The 26,137-nt window shown below is 41.3% G+C and overlaps 1 protein-coding gene across 3 annotated transcripts in view; it reads left to right on the forward strand.

Annotated features, from left to right (window-relative positions):
• The first annotated feature begins 9,884 nt into the window (after window positions 1–9,884).
• Window positions 9,885–26,137, forward strand: part of EFCAB14 (EF-hand calcium binding domain 14) — a 36,441-nt gene continuing 20,188 nt past the window's right edge. Inside the window, exons 1-3 of one of the 3 annotated variants that reach the window (XM_082433388.1) lie at window positions 9,885–11,104; window positions 12,679–12,827; window positions 17,113–17,258. In XM_082433388.1, the coding sequence (XP_082289514.1) occupies window positions 10,923–11,104; window positions 12,679–12,827; window positions 17,113–17,258 (477 nt within the window). In that variant the 5' untranslated portion in view covers window positions 9,885–10,922. The remainder of the gene's footprint in view (window positions 11,105–12,678; window positions 12,828–17,112; window positions 17,259–26,137) is intronic. The other 2 variants (XM_082433387.1, XM_082433389.1) reach the window with 2 other exon arrangements.

Raw genomic sequence — 26,137 nt, forward strand, 5'->3', positions numbered from 1 at the left:
GATTTTCAAATGTTAAGCTAATCCTGCATTTCTAAGATGAACCCCACTTAGTCATGATATATGCTTTTTATTTGTAGTTGGTTACAGTTTGGTAACAATTGTTAAATGTTTTTGTACCTATTTTCATAAGAGAAAATTAGTAATTTTCTTTGTAATATCTTTGGTTTTAATATCAGGATAATATTCATCTCAAAAAATAAATTGGAGAAATTTCCCTCTTCCCATGTTTTTTAATGAGTTTGTGTTAAATTAGTATTATTTCTTCCTCAAGTGTTTAACAAAACTTACCAGAGAAGCTATTTAGTCCTGGATTTTCTTCTCCTTTATTATTTTTGGGGGGAAGTGGGGAGAGATTTTAATTACAAATTTAATTTCTTTAATAGATATAGGGTTATTCAATACAGAGTTTTTTTTCTCTAGTAAGTTTTGGCAGTTTGTACTTTTCAAGGGATTTGTCCATTTCATCTAAGTTGTCAGATTTATTGGCATAAAGTTTTTCAAAATATTACCTTATTATCCTTTTCACATCTGAAGGATATGTAGTGATGTTCCCTCTTCTATTTCTGTTATTGATAATTCACATCTTCTCTCTTTTCTCTTAATCAGTCTGACTAGAGATATACCAGTTTTATTGATATTTTCAAAGAACCAAGCTGGGTTTAATTTTTTTCTATTGTTTGTTTTCTACTTAATTGATTTCCACTCATATCTTTATTATTTCCTTCCTTCTGCAGTTGGCCCTTGAACAACGTTAGCTTAAACTGCATGGACCCACTTACAAGCAGATATTTTTCAATAGTAAATACCACAGATCTACGTGGTTGGTTGAATCTGTGGATGCAGAGAAACCACGGGTTCAGAGGGTCACTCTAAGTTATACACAGATTAACCCTCACATTGTTCAAGGGTCAACCGTATTTGTTTTTAACTTAATTTGCTCCTTTTTTTTCCTATTATGTTTTTTAAAATTATTTCTTATGCTTTTTTTTTTTTTTTAAGGAAAGCCTTTTATTTATTTTTGGCTGCGTTGGGTCTTCATTGCTACGCTCAGGCTTTCTCTAGTTGCGGAGAGCAGGGACTGCTCTTTGTTGCGGTGCATGGGCTTCTCATTGTGGTGGCTTCTCTTGTTGCGGAGCACAGGCTCTAGGCACAGGGGCTTCAGTAATTGTGGCACATGGGCTCAGTAGTTGTGGCTAGCGGGCTCCAGAGCACAGGCTCAGTAGTTGTGGCACAGGGGCTTAGTTGCTCCACAGCATGTGGGATCTTCCTGGACCAGGGCTCAAACCCGTGTCCCCTGCATTGGCAGGCAGATTCTTAGCCACTGCGCCATCAGGGAAGTCCCTCTTATTATGTTAAGGTAAACTTTTATATAATTACTTTTCAACCTTTGTTTCTTTCTAATGCAAGAATTTAAAATTACAGATTTCATTTTAAGTAATTTTAGTCACTACCCTCAAATTTTGATGTCTTTTTTTTTTTCCTGCCTTCTTTTGGATAGAGGGGTTTTTGTTTGTTTATTTGTTTGTTTTACTATTTTGTTTCCACCATTGGCTTATCAGTCATGCATCTTTTATTTTCTCTAAGGTTTAAAATATGCATCTGTAACTTATCACACTTTACCTTCAAACAATATTATACCACTTCACACATATTGAAGGAAATAATAATATGCTTCCATTTCTCCTTCCTATCCTTTTTTGCCATACATTTTACTTCTACATATGTGATAAACACCACAATACCTTGTTATTATTTTGCATTAAATAGTTAATTTAAATTTTTTAAAACTGAGATGAAAGGACTCTGTATTTAACATTGCCTGTGCTTGTCATTTCTTTGTATAGATCTAAATTTTCATCTGGTATCACCTTACTTCAGCTTGCAGAATTTCCTTTAGCATTTCTTTTACTGCAAAGTAGTTTGTGTAAATTCTCTCAGCTTTTGTTTGACTAAAAATGTCTTTATTTTCCTTTGATTTTGAAGAGTATTTTAACTGGTGTATAATTCTAGTTTGATCTCTCTGTCTCTCTTCTCTCTTTCTCTCCCACCTCTTTAAAGAGGTTATTCCATTGTGTTTTGCCTTGCATTGCTCCTAGTGAGAAATCAGTGATACTTCTTTTTTTATTCCCCTGTATATAATACAGATCTTCTTTTCAGTCTGCCTCTAATATTTCCTATTTATCACTAGTTTTTTAGTAAATTGGTTATGATGTGTTTTGGTATGGTTTTTTTTATGTGCTTATCCTTTTAGGGTTTGTTGAGTTTCTTGGGTCTGTTGTTTATAGTCTTCAAGTTTGGAAAAATGGAGCTACTATTTCTTCGAATGTTTTTCACCCCTACCCTTCCTGGGACCCCAGTTACAAATATGTTAGATTACTTGTAGTGCTCATAGGTACTGAGGCTCTATTCATTTTTTTAAGTCTTTTTTTCTTTCTGTGCTACAGTTTGGATATTTTCTATGGCTGTGTTTTCAAATTCACTGATATTTTCTTCTTCAGTATCTAATCTGCTATAAAGACATACAATGTGTTCTTTAGTTCAGATATTATACTTTTAAACTCTTGAGGTTCCATTTGGTAACTTCAACTTCTTTCCTCATTATGTTCATGTTTCCATTCAAATCTCTTAATGTATATTTAGACTTGTTGCTTCAAAGTCTATGTCTGCTAATTCCATCATCTCTGTCATTTCTGGATCTGTTTCTATGAATTAAGATTTCTTCTGTTTATGGATGATATTTTCCTGCTTCTTTTCATGTCTAATCATTTTATTGGTTTTTGGACATTGTAAATGTTTCATTGTTGAGAGTCTGAATTTTGTTTCCTTTCTTTAAAGAATGTTGAAGTGTGTTTTGTTTGGGCAGGCAATTAAGTTACTTGTGGATCAGTTCCATCCTTTTTCAAGCTTTATTAAGGTAGCTCCAGAGTAGTCTTTAAGGCTACTTTAGCCCTACTATTATGATTCTTTTGAGGTCTCTACTGAATGTCCCTGGTTCAACAAGTTCTCTCCACTCTATACAGATGGAACGTGAATGTCTCCCAGCCCAGTCTGAATTCTGGAAAGTATAACTCCCCAGTAGTTATTTACCCACACTCATGGAGTTTCATCCTGTGCATGCACATCTTAGCATTTAGACAAAGACTCAAGTGAGACCCCCTATACATATTTCTTGAGCTCATCTCTGAGTAGCTGCTTCCTCTCTGGTACTCTTACCCTGCAAATTCTAATGTGTCAGCCTTTCCAAACTCCAATATCCCTCTCATCAACACAAAAATACCCCTGTGGTATACTTGGGTTTTCTCTCCCTGCTCTGCCAGGAAGTGCCTCAGGCATAAAGCTAGGATGATCATCAGAATCATCTTATTTGTTTTCCTTCTCTCAAGGATCATAGTTCTGTGCTAACAGTTGTGCAATGACTGAAAAGTTGTTTCATATATTTGTCCAGTTTTCTAGTTATTTACACAGGACAGAAAGTCCAGTACAACTTAATCATGTTCAGAAGCTAAAATCCCTCTCCCTTGGGTCTTTTTATTCAAATTTCACTTCAAAAGTTGTAATCACTCCAACAATACTCTCTATCCTCCTTTCTTGCTTCATTTTTCTCCTTAGTACTCATCATCCAACACTGCATATATTTACCATCTTATTTATGAATTGTTTCCTTTCATTAGAATGTAGGTTCCATGCAGGCAAGGATATCTGTATATTTTGTTCCCTGTTATAGCTCTAGCACAAAGATTAGGGCTTAGAATACATTAAGTGCTCAATAAATATATGATGGATAGATGAATGGATGGATGAAAGCTTACCTCCTTTCAAAATCTTTCCCTAATGCCATCCCTACCCATTCTGCATCTTGTATCATGGTGCTGATCACATCTTTATTGTTCATGTGTCTGTTTCTCTCTGTTTCTGTCTCTGTCTCTGTCTCTCTGTCTCTCTGTCTCTCTCTCACACACACACACGCACACACATACCCCAGAAGTTCTTACACAACAGGAGTGTGATCATGTCTATCTGTGTATCCCCATCTCCCTACACAGGGCTGGACACAGGAGAATTATCATTTGTGTTGAATGGAAATTGTCCCCATCCAAGAGGTGCAGTTGTGCAGGAAACCAGCAGAGGGCAGCACGATGTCACGCATGTCTATTGTCTTCTAGTGCCAGTCTTCTCAGGTTAAGTAGGGACTGGTCTCAGATGGAGCTGGACTGTAGTCTCAGGCTGACTTAGACACACAGAGCTAGTGCTATTCCCTCAGTAAAGGTAGCCTCTCCTGGTTACCCCCACCCCTTGCTGATTCAGCATCTTCTGCCATTTATGCCTTCATTCACACCCAGCATTGATGGAGGGAGCACACACACACACACACACACACACACACACACACACACACAGCCCTTCCTCAATTAGAAGAGCCTTCCCTTCAAGATCCCACCGCCTCCTCTCCCAGCCTGTGCTGTTTAAGTTCCCTGCTCCAAATAGGATTTCTCAGAGGTCTGTTTCCTGGCCTCCCAGTCCACTCAATGCACTTAGCAATTCCCTTGAAGTCCTTTAATGCTCACCATTTAAATTTAATCCTACCGCAGGCACTGCCAGGAGGTGTGCATTGTTAGTTCCAATTTACAGATGAGAAAACAGACTCAGAGAAGAAAAGGAACTCACCTAACATCACACAGTTTAGTGGGTGAAGAAGCTGAGACTCAACAGCAGACTGTACTGGTCCAGGGCTCCTTCTGGTCCAGCTGCAACCCCCTCTCCAGCTCAAGCCCCCAGGGAAGAGGGCAGAAGCAGGTGGTCTAGAGGCCATAGTGCACATACTTTCCTCCCGGGATTATTGTTCTCATCCTAAAATAAACCCAGTCACTCCATACTTTCTTTTTTTTTCCCCCCAATATAAACCCTGGGGACCACTGCCTGCTTCCTGGGAACTCTTACAGAACAGAGCCTGGATATTACTGGTGTATTCCAGGACCACACACAGGGCTTCGCACATGGTAGGGGCTTCCTTAAGGCAGGATTGTCAGATGGATGGATGGATGGAGTCACCAAGATGAAGGACAATGCCTGGAAACTCTTTAGAGTCTCCTCTGTTCTTCCAATAATTTAATTCAGCAAACAGTCCCTGAGGTCCCTCCAACACTGGACCCTGTTCTGGGTGCTAAGACACAGTCAGTAGATGGGGAAACTGAGGCTACTACGTAGCCAAGGGACAAAAGCTTGCAGCAACTCGGAGGAGACTGTGCCTGGAATAGAAGAAGAAACCTGGCGGGGGCAGCCCTCACCCCTGCCCACAATAATGCTGGGAACCAGTGCTGCTTCCTGCTGCCTGGGACCCACCGGGAGAAAAACCATTGTTTAGCTTGGAGCTTGGCCCCTTTCCTACCACCCAATCCTTCCCCTTCCCATTGTCTTTAGGCCTCTCATCAGGGTACAGGAAGCAGCTGCCGACACAGCAGCAAAAAGAATGGGGAAGGGGCTGGGGGGAGCAGATGAGGCCATCCCAGGAGAGGTAAGACGCTTCAGCTGGTTGTCCCTTCCTATATGAGCTGCAGACAAAGGCCCAGGCAGCAGACTCCGCCAGTATGGAGCTGGGCACCAGGTGCAGAACTCAGGCTTCAGAGGCTCAGATCCAGATTCAAGCCCCAGTATCTGCCACTGATGTGCTGTGTGTCCCTGGGCAAGCCTCTTACAATCTCTGAACATCAATTTTCTTCTCAGTTAGAGCAAGGATAAGATGCTTGCCTAGTGAGGATTAGCTTATTGCAGTCACAATTAACACAAAAATGCCTAATACCTGAGTATTTTTTAAAGTTCATTTCTGTTCCTTCCCCCCACTTTAACCACAGAAAAACACCAAGAAAGATGATGGCAAAGGGGGTTCTTGTAGCAGATGGAAGCAGCGTTTTCTATTGGGTAAATGAAGATGTATTGCCACAACTGGGTCATCATCAAAATCACACTTAATAAATCTGTAATAAATCACATTTAATAATTAATAATCACATTAATGGAACAGGTACATTTATTGAGCATTTACTATGAGTCAGGCACATTACTTCTTCACAGCTATTCTGTGAGTTAGGTATTGTCAGGGCCAGCTTCGTGGGTATGTGACCAGTGCAGTTGCACAGAACCCGTAACTCAGAAGTTTGCCCCACAGTTGGGGTTTAATGCTCTGTGGTCGCCATCTTGAAATTCTTAATCATTTTATTTTTGAATTTCTGTTTTGAAAGTGAAGTCTGATGGAACATGGAGCATACACTGGGGACTTGGAAGCTCCACTCGTACATAGTCCTGCCTCTCCTAACCTCCCTCTCCCCATCCCCAGGATGGGTTCTCAGCTGCCTGTCCCCCTGCCCCGCCTCATCCTAGACAGGGGCCTGGGTGCAGGCACAAAGAGGGCTGGGTTGGCAGTGCATGCCAACTCATGAGGAAGGCCCCCCCCCGCCCCGTGAGGGTCCCCATGCCCAAAAGAGCACGACATTAACTAGTGAGCAATAAACAGCATGATGTGCTGAACAAGAAATCACGAGAGAACGGAAAAAAGCTTTTTTCCTGATTTTTAAACAAGGGGCCTTGCATTTTCTTTTGCACTGGGCCCCACAAATTATATGGCTGGTCCTGGGTACTCTTATTACCACCATTTCACAAAAGTGGAGGCTCAGAGAGGCTCAGCCATTTGCCCAAGGTCACACAGCTGCCAAGTGGCAGAGTTCAGATGTGGACTTCGACCCCAGAGGAGAGAGGATTCTGAGATCTTAAAGAGCTTCAGCCCAGGAATCAGAAGTCCTGGATCCCATTTCTGATCATGGCCCTAGGCAAGTTTGCCACCACTCCCTGCCTCAGTTTTCCCAAGTGAAAGTGCTCTGTAGAGTCTTCTAAGATAGCACAGCATCTCAAGAGGCTTTGCCACTCACACAGGATGGAATTTTGAGCACAGGGAAGTCATTCTTGCTCACTCTCCCCACAGAGCTGCTAGGAGGATTCAGCAGGCATCGCCCACCCTACATGACACTTCACAGCATATAAACACTTTCATGCTGCTCCCTCCCCCAAAAAGCACAGAGCAGAAGACTGGGCAGGAAATATTCTTATTCTCATTTTACAGACAGGAAAGTTGGAGTACCAGAGCTGCAAAGTGACTTACCCAAGATCACATTGCATTTCAGGCAAGTTTTGAATGGGTAACAGGCCTCCCTAGACACAAGATCATAATATGAACATCCCCAAATGAAAAGATGGGTTACAACCTTGAGGAGTCCTGGTGTAGGAGGGCACCATGGGCTCCTCAGTGCAGGAGCCCTCGCTCTGAGACGGTTGGATTAATCGCAGGCCTTGAGGGTCCCAGGTATGAGGGAGGAGGCTAGAGAGGTACCAAGAGCTCCTGAGAGAAAAAAACATCTGGCCATCAGTTTTCAAAGGATGACTCAGCATCTCATGGGATGTTTACCCAACACAGAAGGGTGTGTTATCTATAGTCCAATAGACAAACAGTCAGACAGAGGGACTGAATGATAGATCCAGCAGAAGCATCCCATTAGCTCTCAACTCCCCTCCTCCAGCCTCCCCACCCATGACCAGTCCATTGCATGAAAGGGCAGGGCCTGGCTGACCAGATGTCATTGTAACTAGGTGATACATCCTTGGCTCCACCTTACTCCCTTGGGTTCCTCAGCCCCTGGTTCCCTTGGTGAACATGTAACATCTACAGCACAGGAGGGCCATGGGAAGTGCCATCCTGGGCCAGTCACCCCTTTTGCCTGTGTCTTCTTATGACCATAGGGTTTGTTTGTGAAATGGTTCTTGAAGTCAAGACCTTTTCTTGTCCATCCCCAGACCTTCAGGGAGGTGCTACTGCAGAATTGTCCAATAAAACTTTCTATAATGATGGAAATGTACTGTTCTGTGCTGCGCAATAGCCACTAGCCACATATGGTTGTGGAGCACAGTGGCCAGTGAGACTGGGGAACTAATTTAAACTTTTAATTTAATTTTAATTAAGCTAAATGTAAATTTAAATTGCCATATGTGGCTAATGACTACTTACTATATTGGGCAGTGCAGCTCTAGAAACAAAAGGAGACAAAAAAAAAAAACCAACCAAAATAACTGCCCATGTTTGGGGGCTTCAAAATCACTTTCACAAGCATCTTCTCGTTTGTCTGTCCTGTGAAATAGATATTAATCCTCATTTTGCAGAGAGGAAAACTGAAGCTCAGAATTTATATGGCTTCCATGTTGACAGAGTTAGCAAATATTCAAAGCATGATTTCATTGCAGATCTCTTGATTCCAAAACTCCACTTATACCTCTGTATAACTCTGCCCACTCATGTAGACATCACATATATATTGGATCATCTACCTCTGGTCTAGACACATAAAGATAAATAAGAGACAGACCCAGACTTTGGGTGGGTATCCCTAGACAAAGACAGTGTGATTGCCACAATAAGAATGTGGGTATAAAAATTACTTTAAGTGACCTTTTTCCAAGTAGTTCAAAGCACTTTGCTTTAAATACCATCTACATCTGATGACTTTCAGATTTACATTTCAGGCCCCAACCTCTGCCCAGAACTCCAAATAGGTATACCAAACAGTCCATCTGAATACTGAATTGACTTCTCAAGTTTGCCCCAAATCTGTTCTTGCCCATCTCAGTAAACAGCAATTCCTTTCTTCCAGCTGTTGCACCCTAAGACCCTGGAGTCATCTATTACTCCTCTTTTTTTGCTCACCTTCTCTGTAAACCATCAGCAAATATTGTTAGCTCTGTGGTCAAGAAGCATCCAGAATGCTCACCATCTCCACAACTGCCATCATCTTTATTTGTCCCTCACTGTTCCCTGATTCTCTTTTCCACACAGTGGCTAGAGTGATCTTTTAAAAATCTAAGCCAGAGCTTAAAGCACCAAGGGTTTTCCAAAGTCCTCACAGTGGTCTATAAGGCCCTACAAGATCTTCCCCTGATGCTTGTCTGACCTCATTTTCTACCGCTCTCCTCTTGCTCTTCAAGTCCAGCCACAGCAGTTCTTTCAGGTCACTCCTTCCTCTTGGCCACTGCACAACTCACTCCCTCACTGCCTCTCGATCTCTAACCAAAGGTCCCCTTATCACAGAGGCACTCCCCGTCCCCTTATCATGTTTCAGTTTTCCTCATAATATTTATCATCTCCTGACATTTTATATGTTATTGCTGTCCTCCCACTCGAGTATAAGCTGCAGGAATAGAGTTGGCAGATAAAACACAGGACACCCAGTTAAAAGTAATTTCAGGTAAAATAGAATTAACTTTAAAAAGTATGAAGATGTCCCAGACGTTGCATGGGATATACTTATACTAAAAAAATATTCGTTGTTTACCTGAAATTCAAACGTTACTGAGTATCCTGTATTTTTATTTGCTAAATTGGGCAACCCTATGCAGGAAGGCAAGGATAGTGGTTATCTTGTTTATTGCTGTATCCTCAGCGGTAGAACTGCTCCTGACATATGGTAATCTCTCAATAAATATTTACGGAATGAATGAATGAACGTGTTCAACCAGGTCATTAATCTGTAACACGCCTAAACCTTTAATAAACAGCATGAGAGTCAGAGGGTTGGAGCCTCTAGGCTGGGTTAGTCACAACTGGGGGGGCCCGGGCGGCTGATGAATTTCCCAAGCAGGCCGAGCAGCTGGATGCTTTGCCTGGCCCATCCCTGCTCCTCAAGAAACAAAACTCGCCCTCTTCAGGTGAGCTACAGGTCCCCGAACCTCCTGGGGGCGGGGCCTCCTCGACCGGCAGGTGGGACCTGCCCTTGCTTGAGCCTGCGTCCTTTAACACCCCGCCTCCCCGCCGGCCCTCGCGTGACGTCACCAGACGGGCGGCCAATGGGAGCGCGCCTTACTGGCAGGCGGCGCCGGCGGTCGCTGCCAAAGGGGAAGTGAATTGGGGCTGGAGCGATGGCCCGGGTCTGGAGCCCGCGGCCGCCGCCGCCGCCGCCGCCGCCGCCACCACCAGCGAGTCGGGAACAGGTGCGGCCGCAGCCGGAGCGGGGGCCGGAGTCGCGGCTGGAGTGGAGGCGGCGCGTGTGAGTTGCCGAGAGTCGCCCGTGCCGGAACACCTCAAACTCTGGGTGGGAGCGCTTCAGGTGGGCTGAGCCGCCGTCGCCCCTCCTCACCGCGCCCCCAGGCCCAGACAGCAGAGCTGGGGTCTCCCCAGGCGCGGGACTGGCTCCTCTCAGGCCGAGCCCTCCAGGCCGGGCTCTGGGTCTTCCTCGGCCTCTGGCTTCCTTCAAACTCAGGACGGAGGCCGGAGGACGGTGATCATCTCAGACTCGGGCATTTTCTCTGTCGGGGTTGTAGCGGCTGGGAGCCCCCTCCTGCTGCCAGCTAGGGAGGGAACAGCGCCTTCCCACCGTCTCGCTCTGCATCTCCCCCTCTCCTCCCATTGAAGAACAAGTTTCTTTTTTTCTCTCCATTGGAAGTTCTACCCCGGAAGTCCAAAACACCCATCTGTGTCCTTCCCCAGCTCCTGGAGCACCCTTAGAAATACTGTCTACTGACCGGGGCTGAGAATCTCTTGACTTGACTTTTTATCCCCTTTGGGAGACAAAGGTTCCCACCTCCTCCACGTCCAATACCCCCTTCGGTAACTGACAGTGCGTGCCTAGGGCTTTATCCATTTGGATCACCAGCTCCCTGGCCATCTTTACGTGACTTCCCCCACCTATCTGAGTTACAGTTTCCTCTGGGCTCCGATCTCCAGCCCCCAGCGGATCTGGTCAGTCCCACTCCTGGGTGGGACTGACCAGAGGGGCTCTGGCCCACGATTCCTCACCCTGGAAGGCGGCTCCAAGGCCTCGAGAGAACTGGGCGTCGGGTACGAACCTGGCAGCTCAGGAGTGGGTGCTCCACTTACCCCACACAAGAAGATGAAAAAGCGCAAAGAGCTCAATGCACTGATCGGCTTGGCTGGGGACAGCCGGAGAAAGAAGCCCAAGAAAGGCTCAGGCCACCGCCTGCTTCGCACCGAGCCTCCTGACTCAGACTCTGAGTCCAGCTCAGAGGAGGAAGAGGAATTTGGTGTAGCTGGAAATCGCTCTCGCTTTGTCAAGTGAGTAATGCAGTACTCAGGGGTGGGATGGGGAAAAGGCATCTCCTTGCACTACCAAGGAGGCAAATTAAAGGGAAGGAGAAGGGAGTTCTTAGGAAGAAAAAAGTGTGTAGACCTTGGAAGGCACAGAGGGAGGAAGAATGTTAGGGAGAAGATGAGTTCAGTTTCTGAATGAAGGATAAGTTAGAGGTCTATCTCTGAGTATACAAAGAAGAGCTCTGAATCTAGGGTGGAAGGGTGGACTTGGGGAATGTGCTAAGAGCCCAGAGAGACCACGGGGGGAGCAGCAAAGAAGCTAAGAATAGGAAACTAAGAGCAGAGAAATTTGGGGGACTAGACCTTTTGTTAAGTATAGGAGAGACAGGGACCTTAAGACTGCAGTTTTTTTTGTTAGGTTAGTTGGATTTTTTTGGTTGTTTGGGGGAGGGGTTGTTGTTGAGGTTTTTTTTGTTTGTTTTGTTTCTGTTTTTTTTGCACTCTTGATGGGTCTGAATCTTGGTGATGGGGGAATATGGTGAGGGACATTCTGTAAAAAGCATGAGCCTCGAGAGAAATGACGGGTGGGAAACAAAAAGAAGAAGCAGGTTTTCTCAAACCACTTTTAGATGGTGCAGCCACTAGACAAATCCAGTAGTGAGCACAAAGACATTGCGAATTGGGGGTTATGGTAGAAAAGGGCCGAAGGGAACCTTGAAGGTGCCCTTGGACTCTCATAAGGAGCACGTTTAAAGAAGAGTATGCTGCTGAGGTTGTGGAAGCAAGAGCTAGGCAGAAGGTTGGGGTGCTAGAAGAAAAGAGATTGAATCCTTTGAGGTTTGTTTGTTTAGAATGTCTGTGTCCTTTTATGTTAAAGGAAGAGATTGGTTTCTTTGCCAGTTCAGGGTAATCCTGGGTTTGGGCTGTGAAGATCTGATGAAGTGGAATAGTTAACTGGAATAGTTATCCTGTTGGGTTAGTTTAGACCTTGAGTGCTGGTTGAAGTTTGGTGTGAAATCTAACCCCTTTCTATGTTTCCCTTCCTTCTGAGCCAATAAGCTGGAGTGTACCAGGTGTCCACTTAAACCTACTGTTCTACTTTTTTTCATTCCATTTGGAGTAAAACTCACTCAAAAGTTTATAAAGTTTCAGTAAACTGAAATGAGGTCCTCTGGAGTGAGTATATATTTAAGAGAGAGAAATAGATAAGTGAATTACAGTACAGTGATGGAATGGCAGAGAAGCTCTGGTCTTTACACTTCCCTAACCTGAGCCAGTTTCCAAAGAAACTGATGGTGAATTGATGATGGCAGTGAGCTGCAGTGCCCACAGGTGCTTCCTGTAGCTCACAGGAACTCCCTCTGTTTCATGTGAAGTTTGAAACCTTTGTTCCCTATAGATGAACTCTTTATAGGTCATATTAATAATTTAGACATACTCAACCTGCTGTTCAGATTTAAGTGTGTTACCCTTGCGTTCCCTGGTGAATTAACTGGTATTCATTAGAGATTATAATTGCATGGCGAAGCGTGCTATTTTGAATAAAGCTGTATTCATAATCTCTTTTGTACTCCTGGTTGAATTTGTCCTTATGTCAGGGGAGACTATTTACGATGCTGCAAGATCTGTTATCCCCTCTGTGCTTTTGTCATCCTTGCCGCTTGTGTCGTGGCCTGCGTTGGCTTGGTGTGGATGCAAGTTGCTCTGAAGGAGGATCTGGATGCCCTCAAGGAAAAATTTAGAACAAGTAAGTGGTCACCCTTTTCAGAGTATAATTTTGGACTCTTTTTTCCAGGTTCTAGGACAAAGTGAACCACACTGAATCAAGATTTTTGCTCACTCTGATGAAGCAATTATGTTCCTGTCAGCATTTTAAAACTCTTTCTTAGCTGTCAGCTTGAATGCAGTAACAGTTACTCATTTTTAAATCCACAAACAAAAAACTGTGCTTATGCACCACTAGGACAAATAGCATCTGAAATAATGGTATTGCAGTCAACACTTACAGTGCAGAAGGGAAGGGCTAAGATCCAGAAGTCTAGAATCTTGGTTAATCTCCACCTGTTGCCACTTCATATTCCCCAACTATAAAGTGGCAATAGCAACACTAGGCTGTTTCCTTCCTCCTCACAGGGACATTTGAGAAAGCATGTGGGAGTGTCTGTCAGACAGTTTCCTCCTCAAGAAAAACCTGTAGAAACATAGGACTGAGCAGTAATAATGATAGCCAGCATTTATGGAGTGCTTACTGTATGCCAAGTCAGAAATAAATATTTGTCTCATGAGTGTTTTAAAGTTTAAGAAACTTTAAGTTGAAGAGTTCTATATATTCAAAACTGTCAAGTTGTATTTTGCACATCCAAAGTACTTTTTCTTTGGAAAGGTGTGTTTGCATGGTAGCTTCAACCTGTTTTAACCTAAAGATCTTCCTTTAGTAACAGTGAGATCTTTAGTTCTAGGTTTCAAGGGTTAATTTTCTAAAGCTAGTAAAACTTTTTAAAAAACAACAACAAAAACAAAGTACAAAAAAAAAGAAAGTAAAGTTATACCCAAAAGATGCTTTACTCAGTCTTTGTTTTAACTAACAATTAGTGTGTAGCTACAATTACAACCTGAATTTTATTATAAATAATAAAATTAATTTTTTAAAAAAATTTCTAAGCTAAGGAAGCAGTTTCAGGTTAATCAAAAATACCCTAACTTTAACAGCTTTAACACGCCAGGAAACTGACCACCAGGCTTTCTCAAGGTCATAAAGAAATCTGGCCCCAGAACTAGAATTAGAGTTGTTTCCTTACTTCCTCTCTTAAGCCATAGGAGATCACAACATCCTAGCTTTCCTTCACCCCAGCTTCTCTTTGCTGCCTGCAGTTAGTTAAGTTCCAAACCTGACCTAGGGACAGCTAATCCTTAGTGAGTATGTTAATGATGTTCCTGGTGATGTTGCTTGAAAAAAATATATTGAAATACTAACTTTGGTTTTCTTCTGAGCTTCTGATTCAGGGAATGGGATTGGGTAGGCCACAGTTCTCTGCCAGGATCATCCTGACCTATATGTTTTATCAATTGGTGGGATCAGAGTACAGTGTAAGAATGAGATTTGTATTCTAGTTATTTTCCCTCCTGAATGTTGTCCTTAGCAGTATTACAAGGTGTTTTTAAGGCCAGTGTTTTCTTGGTAAGTAGTAATCATAACTTGGAAATGAGGTTCTGAGAAGCAGTGTTTAACTATAAATAACCACTGACGACACCTGTCTGTGCCATCATCTCTTCATAACTAGTTGGGCCTCCTACGTTTGTACTACAGCTTGTTTTGGTTACATATAGCAATTATTTATTTATACATTTCAAAACATTGCTCAGTTCTGCCTTCCAGGGATTCATTTCTCTGATTGCTCTGTGCCTGTGTTTTCAGGACACCAGTGTAATTTGTACCTTAGCTGAGCTTTTCATTTTCAGGAAATTTCTTTGTTTAGAAATGCATATTTGAAGTGTATACATGTAATAGACCTGACAATCGATCAGGCAACAAATATTTATTGAGCACATGTTAATACAAATATTTACTGAGCACATGTTAATACCTGGAAATACTCTATTCAGGAGATGCCGGGAGTTGTACCCTGGACTGTGAGACCTGCTTTCTATCACTGAGCAGCCTTCCCCTGGGACCCTGACTGCATTTGTCAGCCAGTTGAATGAAGCAGATTTGGAATTGTCAGTCCAGCTGCTCTGTGGGCTTTGGTTTGCTGCAATAGATATGCCAGCACCTATTCTGTCTAAAGCAGGACTTCCTGAGGGAGGATGGGGTAGGGCCTGGGGCATAAATCAGTCTGCAGGCTGAACCATTGTGGACTACTCGGCAAGAGTTTTTTTGTGAAAACCATTTTCTTGGCTAAATGAGGTTAATCTTGTTAAACTTAAATAATCTTCCTTTGAATTATGCTTCTACTTTCAATATATTTCAATAAGTTTATTTTTATTTCTTGTTTTTCAAGAGGACAGTGGAAATAAGACCACCTGCTGACCTGGTTTAGATACCTTTTTGAAAAATTCAGAGCCCCTTGTCCTTTATCTCATTATCTTCTGAGACACTTGTGAGGAAAGGAGGCAGGATTGCTGCAATATCTGGAACAGAAAGCAAAGCAGATAGGCTTGGTATTTTTCCCTTGAGGCCAAGGAGTAACTTGATCCTTAAGCTTGAAGTGCTGGCTGGCCTGAAACTCTCAGCTCAGTATTCTTCTAGAACCAGGTACTCCAGAAGGACTCCACAGTTATTATAAAGGAGATTCTGTTCCCAAGCAGTCTTCCCTATCGCTCATGGCTAAAGTGAGGGGAAAGAATTTGGAAGAAAAGGACAGTATTGATAAATCAGACATCTTCATTTCTGGTCATACAGGGAGAGTAGCAGTGTGGTCATTCAGTGCAGAGCCTAAAAATGGTCTTGTTAGGATATAAGCATCTGTGACAGCTGAAGTACACTAGAAAGAGTATTGGTCTTGGAAGCACAAGGTTTGACTGTTGAATCCTGACTTGCTCATTACTAGCTATGAAACATAGGCAAGTCACTTATTCTTTCTGAGCCTCATTTTCCCATCCATAATATGTAAAGATGTATTTGTGCTATGAAAGCACTTTGGGCATTCCTCTGTCATGACGTCTGTCACACTGTATAGTAATTCTGGGGCGACGCCTTGCTCCCCGCTAGACTGAGAGCTTCAGGGTCTTTTGTATGCACTAGTGCCAAGTACAGGGCCGGGCACATAGTAGGGGCTCGATCACAAGATGAGTAATTACATAAAAGTTTATTGCAAATTATAAAGATGTATAATTATAAAATATTGTTATTGGCATTGTATGTTGTATCTAAAGGGTGTAGGCAAAAGTCTCCATTTCCTGGTCTTAAAGATCAGGAAAAGAGCTAAGTAAGTTCTTTTGAGTATTACTATACTAAATTTTAAATAAGTTGCTTTCCATGTTGAAAGAACATGAATTAGTAATCATAAGTTGTTTGTTTACTACACTTCATTCCATTTATGTAATCAGAGTGCCTTTACTTGTCTTATCTCTCCCAAAAAACCCCAAATCAGATCATGAATATAATCCCCTCTTAGCTCATACAATCCTCAGGATCCAGAGTGTTTTCAGGGCTTGTCAGACTCACATGTTTATTAGTTAATAATTTTAATCCAAGTTATTTATGTGTTTGTCTTACTTCCTCTTCTACTTAATTCATATAGATTGCAGGAAAAAAAGAGACTCTCCCCCAGCCTTAGGATGTTTTACCACCAGAGAATGGCAGACGTGTGTGGGATAAGTTTTTCTTTTTAACCTAACTGAATATGTGTACGAAATTCAGTTGGGTGCTGTAAGTGCTACATTAATTTCGACTGACTGGGAAAATATTCCTACCACATGAGATGAATGTATTCCTGCAAACTGTGTGTAAATCAAATGTTACATTAAAAGCACTTAGCCAAGTCTACTATTTTTAAAGAAATCCTTCAGCACATATTTTTGAAAAGTGAATAAAAATATCTAATTTCCTTTAATAATTCTGAATTTTCAGGTAGTGGGTTTGCTTACAGTGAGGATACCACCGCCACCCCCTGATTTTTGTGGGGATTTTTTTGTTGTTGAATTTATTTATTTGTTGAGTTTTCTTTGTTTAACTTAATAGGGTAACATTAACTCCATTTCATACCATACAGTCATTTCACTGGACAGGCATTTGCATGCTTCTGTGTACCTGGGACTGTGCTGGGCCCTGGGAATACAGGACCCAATAAGACCTGTCCTCAGGCAGCTCTCTGTCAGTCTGATGGAGGGGACAGACAAGTAAATAAGTATAGCACAGTGTGTTCAGTGCTCACTGAACAGAACAGTGGAGTTGATAGATATGAATTGTCATCATCCTCCCAGAATTAACTTTCATTAATCTATCTTCTTTCCTGCTGTATGATCATTTTTTCACCTTGGAGCCATGAGGGAACTTTATGGCTATTTATTATTGTTCTTATTTTTGCTTTTAGTGGAATCTAATCAGAAAAGCTCATTCCAAGAAATACCCAAACTTAACGAAGAACTACTCAGCAAACAAAAACAACTTGAGAAGATTGAATCTGGAGAGCTGGGATTGAACAAAGTCTGGATAAACATCACGGAAATGAATAAGCAGGTAGCAAAAGTGTGATTTTATTTCTGTGTAAGCAATGAATATTTCATTTTGTCTGTTTAGTATGTAACTGTAAGTATAGGGAACTCACTTCAGATTGTCTTACTTTTTGAAATGGTGCTTTGCATACTATGATCCCAACACATTAAAGTCAGGTAAAATAGGTAATAGTTATGCATTTACCCAGTATTTAAAATGTTAACCCTTTCTGCAAAGGAACAGAGTTTTAACAGAGGAAGTTAGAAAGTCTTGAATCAACTTTTCCTAAGGAACAGTGTATGTATTCAATTTAAGAACAGTGTCATCTAACGCCCAAGAAAATTGGATAACTTGTTTTTATTAGATAATGAGAGCTTATTTTGTTTAATATAGTTTACAGACTTACAGCCTTGGGATGTAGTGCTATATGCTGTACGAAAAACTTATCAGCAGCTAATGATAAGTATTATTCTAGAATAGCATTGGAGGAAATGACAGAGTTGGTTAAATACCTTGACCAGGCAAGCAGGACTAGAGCCAAAACTTTTCCAGTCCCTAAATTGGCCAGATCTCACATTCATTCCGAAAGAGGGACTCTGCCAGAGGAAAAGAGCATATTCAGAAGATGTTGATGCAGCATTGTCAGGATTCAACAGTCAAACCTTGTGCTTATGTGAATAAGGTGCTGCAGTTGCCACTTGGTAACTATAGCCCCTGTTCTCAGTTTCTGTGGCTTAGTTAAGAAAGACATGTGCGTTGAGAAGAAAACTCAAGTGCCAAGTGAATGGTACACCCACAAAGTGCTTAAAAATTGTTTTGTCATCCCTGTCGTGGCTAAGAGGATATTCTGTTCTTCAGAGTAGAGTCGCAGAGTTCAGAATCAGCCAGGGCAGAGAGCACCGTGCTAGAAAAAAGTGCTTGCCAATGTTTTTGAAGCTACCCTCTCCTTTCAGCAGTAGTTTGGGAGTGGGGTGGTTCAGCACTTGTGACCAGAGATCAGTGACCTGGGGCAGAAGCTTTCAAACTTTTGCCTGGAACCCACAGTAAGAAATATTTTCCATCATTACCCAGTAAACACATGCATACATGTATATAACTGAAATAAAAGTTTCTGAAAACAGTCACTTGCCCTTAATATTATGCTGCCTTATGATATTTCATTATTTTTTATTCAGTTCTCTTTCATTTTTAAGAAGTATTCATGAAATAATTGATGGGTTGCAGCACCTAGTATTTACTAGTTATCATTTAGCCTTGGACTCTGAGTTATGAGGGAAAAGCAGGTATTCACTCCATTTTTACAAGAAAAATAGGATAAACCGTGGTCTTGCTTGTATTCACAGAGCAAATGAGCAGTTTGTCCAGACAGTACATCAGGTGAAAGTAAACCACCATGAAGCACTGAGAGACAATTAGCATCTCTCTCTGGGGCAAACTGTGGGTTCTTTATAGTAGCCAGTCATGGAGTTTACCATTCTGAGGCATCTAATTACACCAGAAGGTTGTATATTGTGTTCTGAGCTTTGAGCATAGTACTGATGATGATGGCACTTAAGATGGTAACTGCCACTCATTAAATGCCTTCTTTATGCAGGCCCCAATTAGATGTACTACATATGAGATCTCCTTTCTCTTTTTTCGCTTCTATAACTCTATGAAGTAGGAGGTGCTATCTCCATTTTATCGGTAAGAAAACTAAGGCTCAATGAGATTAAGTAGTTTGCCCAAGGTCAACAGCTGTGTAGCAATGCTAACAAAATATTCAAGTTATAGGAGCCTGTTTTCTTTCCAACTTTCTATTCTGCCTTCCATCTTTATAACCTCTAAAGGACACAGTAGGTGCTTAGTAGATAAAGCTGAAAGGATGTGAAGTCAAGTCCCTATCAGGGCTCATAATCATTCATCATTGATGATTGTCTGTTTTAGTAACTTTTTTACTTACTATTTAAAGAGCACTTAATTTTAACCCCAAAGCAGAAAAGCAGCATTTCAGGCTTTTATAGTATAAAATGGTCTAATAAAATGGTCTACAGTAGCTATTTTTAATTTCACTAATGAAAAGTCATGTAATATGCATGAAAGTCATGACTCATCTTTTGGCTGGAATGTGGGAGATTTTTCCTTAATGGTTTGTACCTAATTCAACTTTTTAGACTCTTTGAATTGCAATGTGTGACTTTAGAGATAAGTTCTATAACACTTGAATCCAGTCTGACGTGCTAGAATGTGTCTATCAGAGACCAAAGCAGTCCCAGATATCGGTAATGGGAGAGTGCCCCTTGTCTCTCTGTTCTAGTTAAACATGTAGCTTTGCTGTAGTTTTCTACAGATTTGGGCATTATTCCACCCAAGAGAGGAATGCTGAAAAATGGAATCCAGCTTTGCAGTTTCTGGGACTGTAGCTGGGTCCTAGTGACAGTATGTGGTCCAGGTCTTATAAGTGAGTAAGAAGTCCTAAGTGTTGCCTGGTAATTGGAGAATTAGTGGTCAGCTCTCCAGAGCATATTCTTTCTGTGAGGCAGCTGATACCCTAGGCCTAGAGCGTTTGGGGCATGGGGAGAAGCGGAACAGCATCTCACCTTACATTGCCTCGGCTTTCAGGCTGCTGCTCTGGTTTTGGGTGAAATGATAGCTGTCAGCCAGCCACACTGGCCATTTGTGAGGCCATTACCATTCTTGAGATACCTGTGACTAGCATCAGGCTCTGCCACAGCCTCAGGATAGAGCCGTACCTGGGAGAGTAGTTTCTACCCAGATTGTTCCACCTAGAACACAGCTTGTTGTCCCTTTAAGATCTGGCCAGTTGTCAGTGGAAGGAGTTGTTCCCTCAGGTGAAAAAAAAGGAACTACAAAATTGATAGGTCATTTGGAATAATCATATCCTTGCCCATCAAGTTGGTGTAGCACCAATTGTGTACATGATTTGGGGCACTGAGTAAAACACACATGGGGTAGACCCCTTCCAAGTACTTTATGATTGAGTATGTTAAGATAGTCTTGGAAGGCCCAGTGGAGGGCATGGGGAAAGGGCCAGCCAAGGAAATCTGTCACACCCCTTCCAAAGCTTTGTGATGTGTTTTCTTATGTGTATATTTCTTTCCCATCTTTTGTCTTTAAAATTTCATGACTAATATGTGAATGTATTCTTATATAAGATTTAATAGTAAAATACACATAGAACTCTTACGAAAACTCCCCTTCAACCCCATCTCTGTATGTGCCCCCATTACACACAGATACAGACACATAACACACATTCCCTGTCCCCATAGTTCTTCGCTGTCAATAGTCTGGGCTACATTCTTACAGTCCCCTTTATATGCATTTACAGAATTGTAATAGCTTTTAATATGAATTAGCTTTTAGGTTAGCGTGTGCACATGCACACGTGTGTGTGTGAGTAAATGGAATCATTAGGTATATATTCTACAGCTTTCTCTGTTTACTCAATATATCTACATCCTTAGTGTTAGACATTTAGATGTTTCTAGAGTTGTGCTATTACAAATAAGAAAACAGTGAATAGTCTTGAGCATACATCTTTATGCTGGTGAGCATAAAGTAACCTTTTTTTAATTTGTTTTTTTCCAGTTTCATTGAGATATAATTGATATACTAGTTATCATTTAGCCTTTATACTAGTTATCATTTAGCACTGTGTAAGTTTAAGGTGTACCGCATAATGGTTTTACTTACATACATCATGAAATGATTATCACAGTACATTTACTGAACATCCATCATCTCATATAGATAAAAAATTAAAGAAGTAGAAAAAATATATATATTTGTCCTTGTGATGAGAACTCTTAGGATTTACTCTCTTAACTTTCATATATAACGTACAGCAGTGTTAATTAGGTTTATCATGTTGTACATCACGTCCCTAGTACTTATTTATCTTATAACAAGAAGTTTGTACCTTTTGACTACCTTCCTCCCACTCCCCCTCCCCTCACAATTCCCCCCCACCCTGCCTCTGGTAACCAACCACAAATTTGGTCTCTTTTTATGAGTCTGTTTGTTTTTGAACTATAATTGACCTATAATACTGTTTCTGTTATACAACATAGTGATTTGATATTTATATACATTTCAAAATGATCACTACAATAAGTCTAGTTACTTATGCCACCATATAAAGATAATACATAGTTATTAACTGCATTCCCAACACTGTGCATTTCATGCCTGTGATTCATTTATTTTTCACCTGGAAGTTTGTACCTCATAATCTCCCTCACTTAGTTCTTTCCTTCCCCCACGCCTCCTCCCCTCTGGCAAACACCTGTTTGTTCTCTATTTCTGTTTTGTTATGTTTGTTCATTTGTTTCTTAGATTCCACATATAAGTGATATCATACAGTATTTGTCTTTCTCTGTCTGACTTATTTCACATAGCGTAACATCCTTTGGGTCCATCCATGTTGTCACAGATGGCAAGATTTTATTCTTTTTTCTGGCTGAGTAATATTCCATTTTGTGTGTATGTATGTATGTATGTATATATGTGTGTGTGTGTGTGTGTGTGTGTGTGTGTGTGTGTGTGTGTGTGTGTATCATACACACCACAACTTCTTTATCCATTTATCTATTGATGGGCACTCAGGTTGCTTCCATATCTTTTCTATAGTAAATAATGCTACAGTGAACCTAGAGGTGTATATATCTTTTCTAATTAATGTTTTCATTTCTTTGGATAAATACCCAGGAATGGGACTGCTGGATCATATGGTAGTTCTGTTTTTTATTTTTTTGAGAAATCTCCCTACTGTTTTCCCTAGCAGCTGCACCAATTTACATTCCCAGTGCAAGAGGGTTCCCTTTTCTCCACATCCTCGCCAATACTTGTTATTTGTTGTCTTTTTGATAGTAGCCATTCTGACAGGTATGAGGCAATATCTCATTGTGGTTTTCATTTGCATTTCCCTGATGATTAGTGATGTTGAACATCTTTTCATGTGCCTGTCTTCTTTGGAAAAAAGTCTGTTCGGATCCTCTGCCCATTTTTTAATTGGGTTGTTTGTTTTTTAGATGTTGAGTTGTATGAGCTTTTTGTATATTTTTGAGTATTAACCCCTCATCAGCTATATCATTTGCAAATATCTTCTCCCATTCAGTGGGATCCCTTTTTGTTTGGTTGACAGTTTCCTTCACTGTGTAAAAGCACTTTAGTTTGATGAAACCCCATTTGTTTATTTTTGCTTTTGTTTCTTTTGCCTAAGGAGACATATTTTAAAAAGTATTAATAAGACCAGTGTCAAAGAGCTTATTACCTGTGTTTTCTTGTAGAAGTCTTAGGGTTTCAGGTCTTTACGTTTGAGTCTTTAATCCGTTTTGAATTTATTTTTGTTCATGGTGTGAGAGAGTAGTCCAGTTCAATTCTTTTTCATGTAGCTGTCCAGTTTTCCCAACACCATTTATCGAAGAGGCTGTCTTTTCCCCATTGTATAGTCTTGCTTTATTTGTTGTAGATTAATTGCCCAGATAAGTGTGCGTTCATTTCTGGGCTCTCTATTCTGTTCCATTGATCTATGTGTCTGCTTTTGTGCCAGTCTCATACTGTTTTGATTACTGTAGCTTTATAGTATAGTTTGAAATCAGGGAGCATGATACCTGTAGTTTTGTTCTTTCTCAAGATTGTTTTGGCCATTTAGAGTCTTCTGTGTTTCCATACAAATTTTAGAATTATTTGTTCTAGTTCTGTGAAAAATGCCATTGGTATTTTGATATGGATTGCATTGAATCTGTAGATTACCTTGGGCAGTATGGTCATTTTAACAATAATTTTTCCAATCCATGAACACGATCTGTCTTTCCATCTGTTTGTGTCGTCTTCAGTTTCTTTCATCAGGGTCTTACAGTTTTACAAGTACAGGTCTTTTACCTCCTTAGTTAGATTTATTCCTAGGTATTTTATTCTTCTTGATTAAACAAGTAACCTTTAGGATAGATTTCTAGAAATGAAATTGCTGAATTAAAGGGTGTAAACGTTTCAAATTGTGACAGATAATCCTAGATAACCATCTAACAAGTCTTCTCCAATTTACATTTCCATTAACAGTGCATGAGAATACCTATTTCTGTATGTGCTTTTCAAACCTAAGTGTTATTCATATCTTTTTAAGGGCATGTGTTAAAACCTCCTTGATGTAACTGCTGCTCTTAAGAGGTTTATAGTTTGCCGAGAGTATCTCTCTGGAGCTGAAGTTTCTCACCCATTTTATTTTTAAATGGATAGAGTTGGAATGTTGAAGATTAGTCTGAGTATTTTGGAGCACTTATGGAGAATTGCATGTTTAAGTGCTTATTAAATTTCATTATTAAAGAGCTAACACTTACTTGGTATTTTGTTTGTATCAGGTACTGTGCTGAGAGCTCTAGATATGTATCTCATTTAAGCCTCATAGCCTGTATTAGTCATCTGTTGCTGTGTTACATTTGTACCAAAGCTTAATGACTTAAAACAACAAACATTTATTATCTCGCAGGTTTTCTGGGTCAGAAATTTGGAAGCAGCTTAGTTGAGTTGTTTTGGCTAGGATTTCTCTAAGGTTGCAGCTAAGATGTACGGCCAGGGCTGCATATCTGAAGGCTTGACTGGGACTGAAGCATCCTCACTCACATGGCTGTTGGCAGGAGGTCTCAGTTTGTCCCACCATGGCTTCTCCATGGGGCTGCTTGAGTGTTCTCACAACATGGCAGCCGGCTTATCCAGAGTGAGTGATCCAAAAGAGAGCAAAAAGGAAGACAGTGCTTTTTTATGACCTAGTTTTCAAAGTTGCACATTGTCACTTGCACTTTATTCTGTGGGCCAAAAGTGAGACACTCAGTGCAGGCCACACTTAGGGGAAAGGGAATTAGTGTCCACCTCTTGAAGGGAGGACTATCAAAGAATTTGTGGACATATTTTAAAACCATCACATGTCCCTGTGAGATGGTTGTTGTTATACCATACTACCAGTGAGGAAAATGAGTTCACACTTATGTAGCCTTATCTCCTACTTCCTAGACTCTACCCTCTACTCTGCTTGGACTAGCCTTCTCAGCGTCCATCCCAGACACAGAGTGCTCATTCTTAGCCATTCATTCATTTGGTAGATACTTATTGAATGCCTGTCTTTGTGTCAGGCGTATTATGGAAAATAAAACAGACATGGTCCTTGATGACATGGAGCTTACAGTCTAGTGGAGGAGAGAAATCTTAATTTAAAATCACACACATAAATAAATCATTGTCACTCTGAGAAATGCTATGAAGGAAAAGTATTCCTGGGCCTATTCTTTTCTTTTTTTTTTTAATTTTTTATTTATTTAGTTATTTATTTATTTATGGCTGTGTTGGGTCTTCGTTTCTGTGCGAGGGCTTTCTCTAGTTGCGGCAAGCGGGGGCCACTCTTCATCACGGTGCGCGGGCCTCTCACTATCGCAGCCTCTCTTGTTGCGGAGCACAGGCTCCAGACGCGCAGGCTTAGTAATTGTGGCTCACGGGCCCAGCTGCTCTGCGGCATGTGGGATCTTCCCAGACCAGGGCTCGAACCCATGTCCGCTGCATTGGCAGGCAGATTCTCAACTACTGCGCCACCGGGGAAGCCCGGGCCTATTCTTTTTATTGCTCCCTACCTACCCTGATGCCACAGTCACCCTTCTAACCTAGAAAGGATAACTGATTTATTTCTATACATAAAACTCTTACTTCTCTATCAGAGTCTGATTTGAGTCCTGATTCAATGAAGCCTGTCCCTTTCAACCTGTGCTAATATTTTCTCAGACTGTATTCAGTATCACATTTAGTACTTGTTTCTTTAATGTTACCTATCTACTTCTACCTCTCCCTCTCCCTCCCTCCCTCTCCCCTCCCTCTGCCTCTCCCCCTCCTCTCTCTTCCCCTCCCCCTCCCCCTCTCCTTTTCTCACTCATATTTTGCTCCTGTCCCCCAGGCCTTCTTTCTATTCTTCAAATATGCCAAGCTCTTCCCCACACTGGGACCTTTGCCCTAGCGATTCCCTCTGCCCTGAAATGTACTTGTTTTTATTTCTCTCTCTGGTTAATTCCTTATTATTTAGATCTCAGTTTAAATTTCATTTTCTAATAGAGGCCCTCTCTGGCAGTCCAATCTAAAGTAGCTACCCAGTCACACTCATCAAGTCACCTTATTTTATTTTTTTCACATCTTTATTGGAGTATAAATGCTTTACAACGTTGTGTTAGTTTCTACTGTACAACAAAGTGAATCAGCTGTATGTATACATATATCCCCATATCCCCTCCTTGAGCCTCCCTCCCACCCTCCCTATCCCATCCCTCTGGGTCGCCACAAAGCATCGAGCTGATCTCCCTGTGCTATGCAGCAGCTTCCCACTAGCCATCCATTTTACATTTGGTAGGATATGTATGTCAATGCTACTCTCTCACTTCATCCCAGCTTCCCCTTCCTCCCCATGCCCTTAAGTCCGTTCTGTACGTCTGCGTCTTTATTCCTGCCCTGCCACTAGGTTCATCAGTACCGCTTTTTAAAATTCCATATATGTGCGTTAGCATACAGTATTTGTTTTTTTCTTTCTGACTTACTTCACTCTGTATGACAGACTCTAGGTCCATCCACCTCACTACAAATAACTCAATTTCGTTTCTTTTTATGGCTGAGTAATATTCCACTGTATATATGCACCACATCTTCTTTATCCATTCATCTGTTGATGGACATTTAGGTTGCTTCCATGTCCTGGCTGTTGTAAACAGAAGTCACCTTATTTTCATTTTCCTCTAATGTATCCTGCTATCTAATATTTTTCTTATATCAAATTGTCTGTCTCTTTGCACTAAAATGTAAACACCAAAGACCACTGACATCTGTGTTGTTCACCACTGGAATAAAATAGAGTTTAATAGATATTTGTTGCA

This window comes from Balaenoptera physalus, assembly GCF_965194825.1.
Source record: "Balaenoptera physalus genome assembly, chromosome: 1".
Classification (NCBI taxonomy): Eukaryota; Metazoa; Chordata; class Mammalia; order Artiodactyla; family Balaenopteridae; genus Balaenoptera; species Balaenoptera physalus.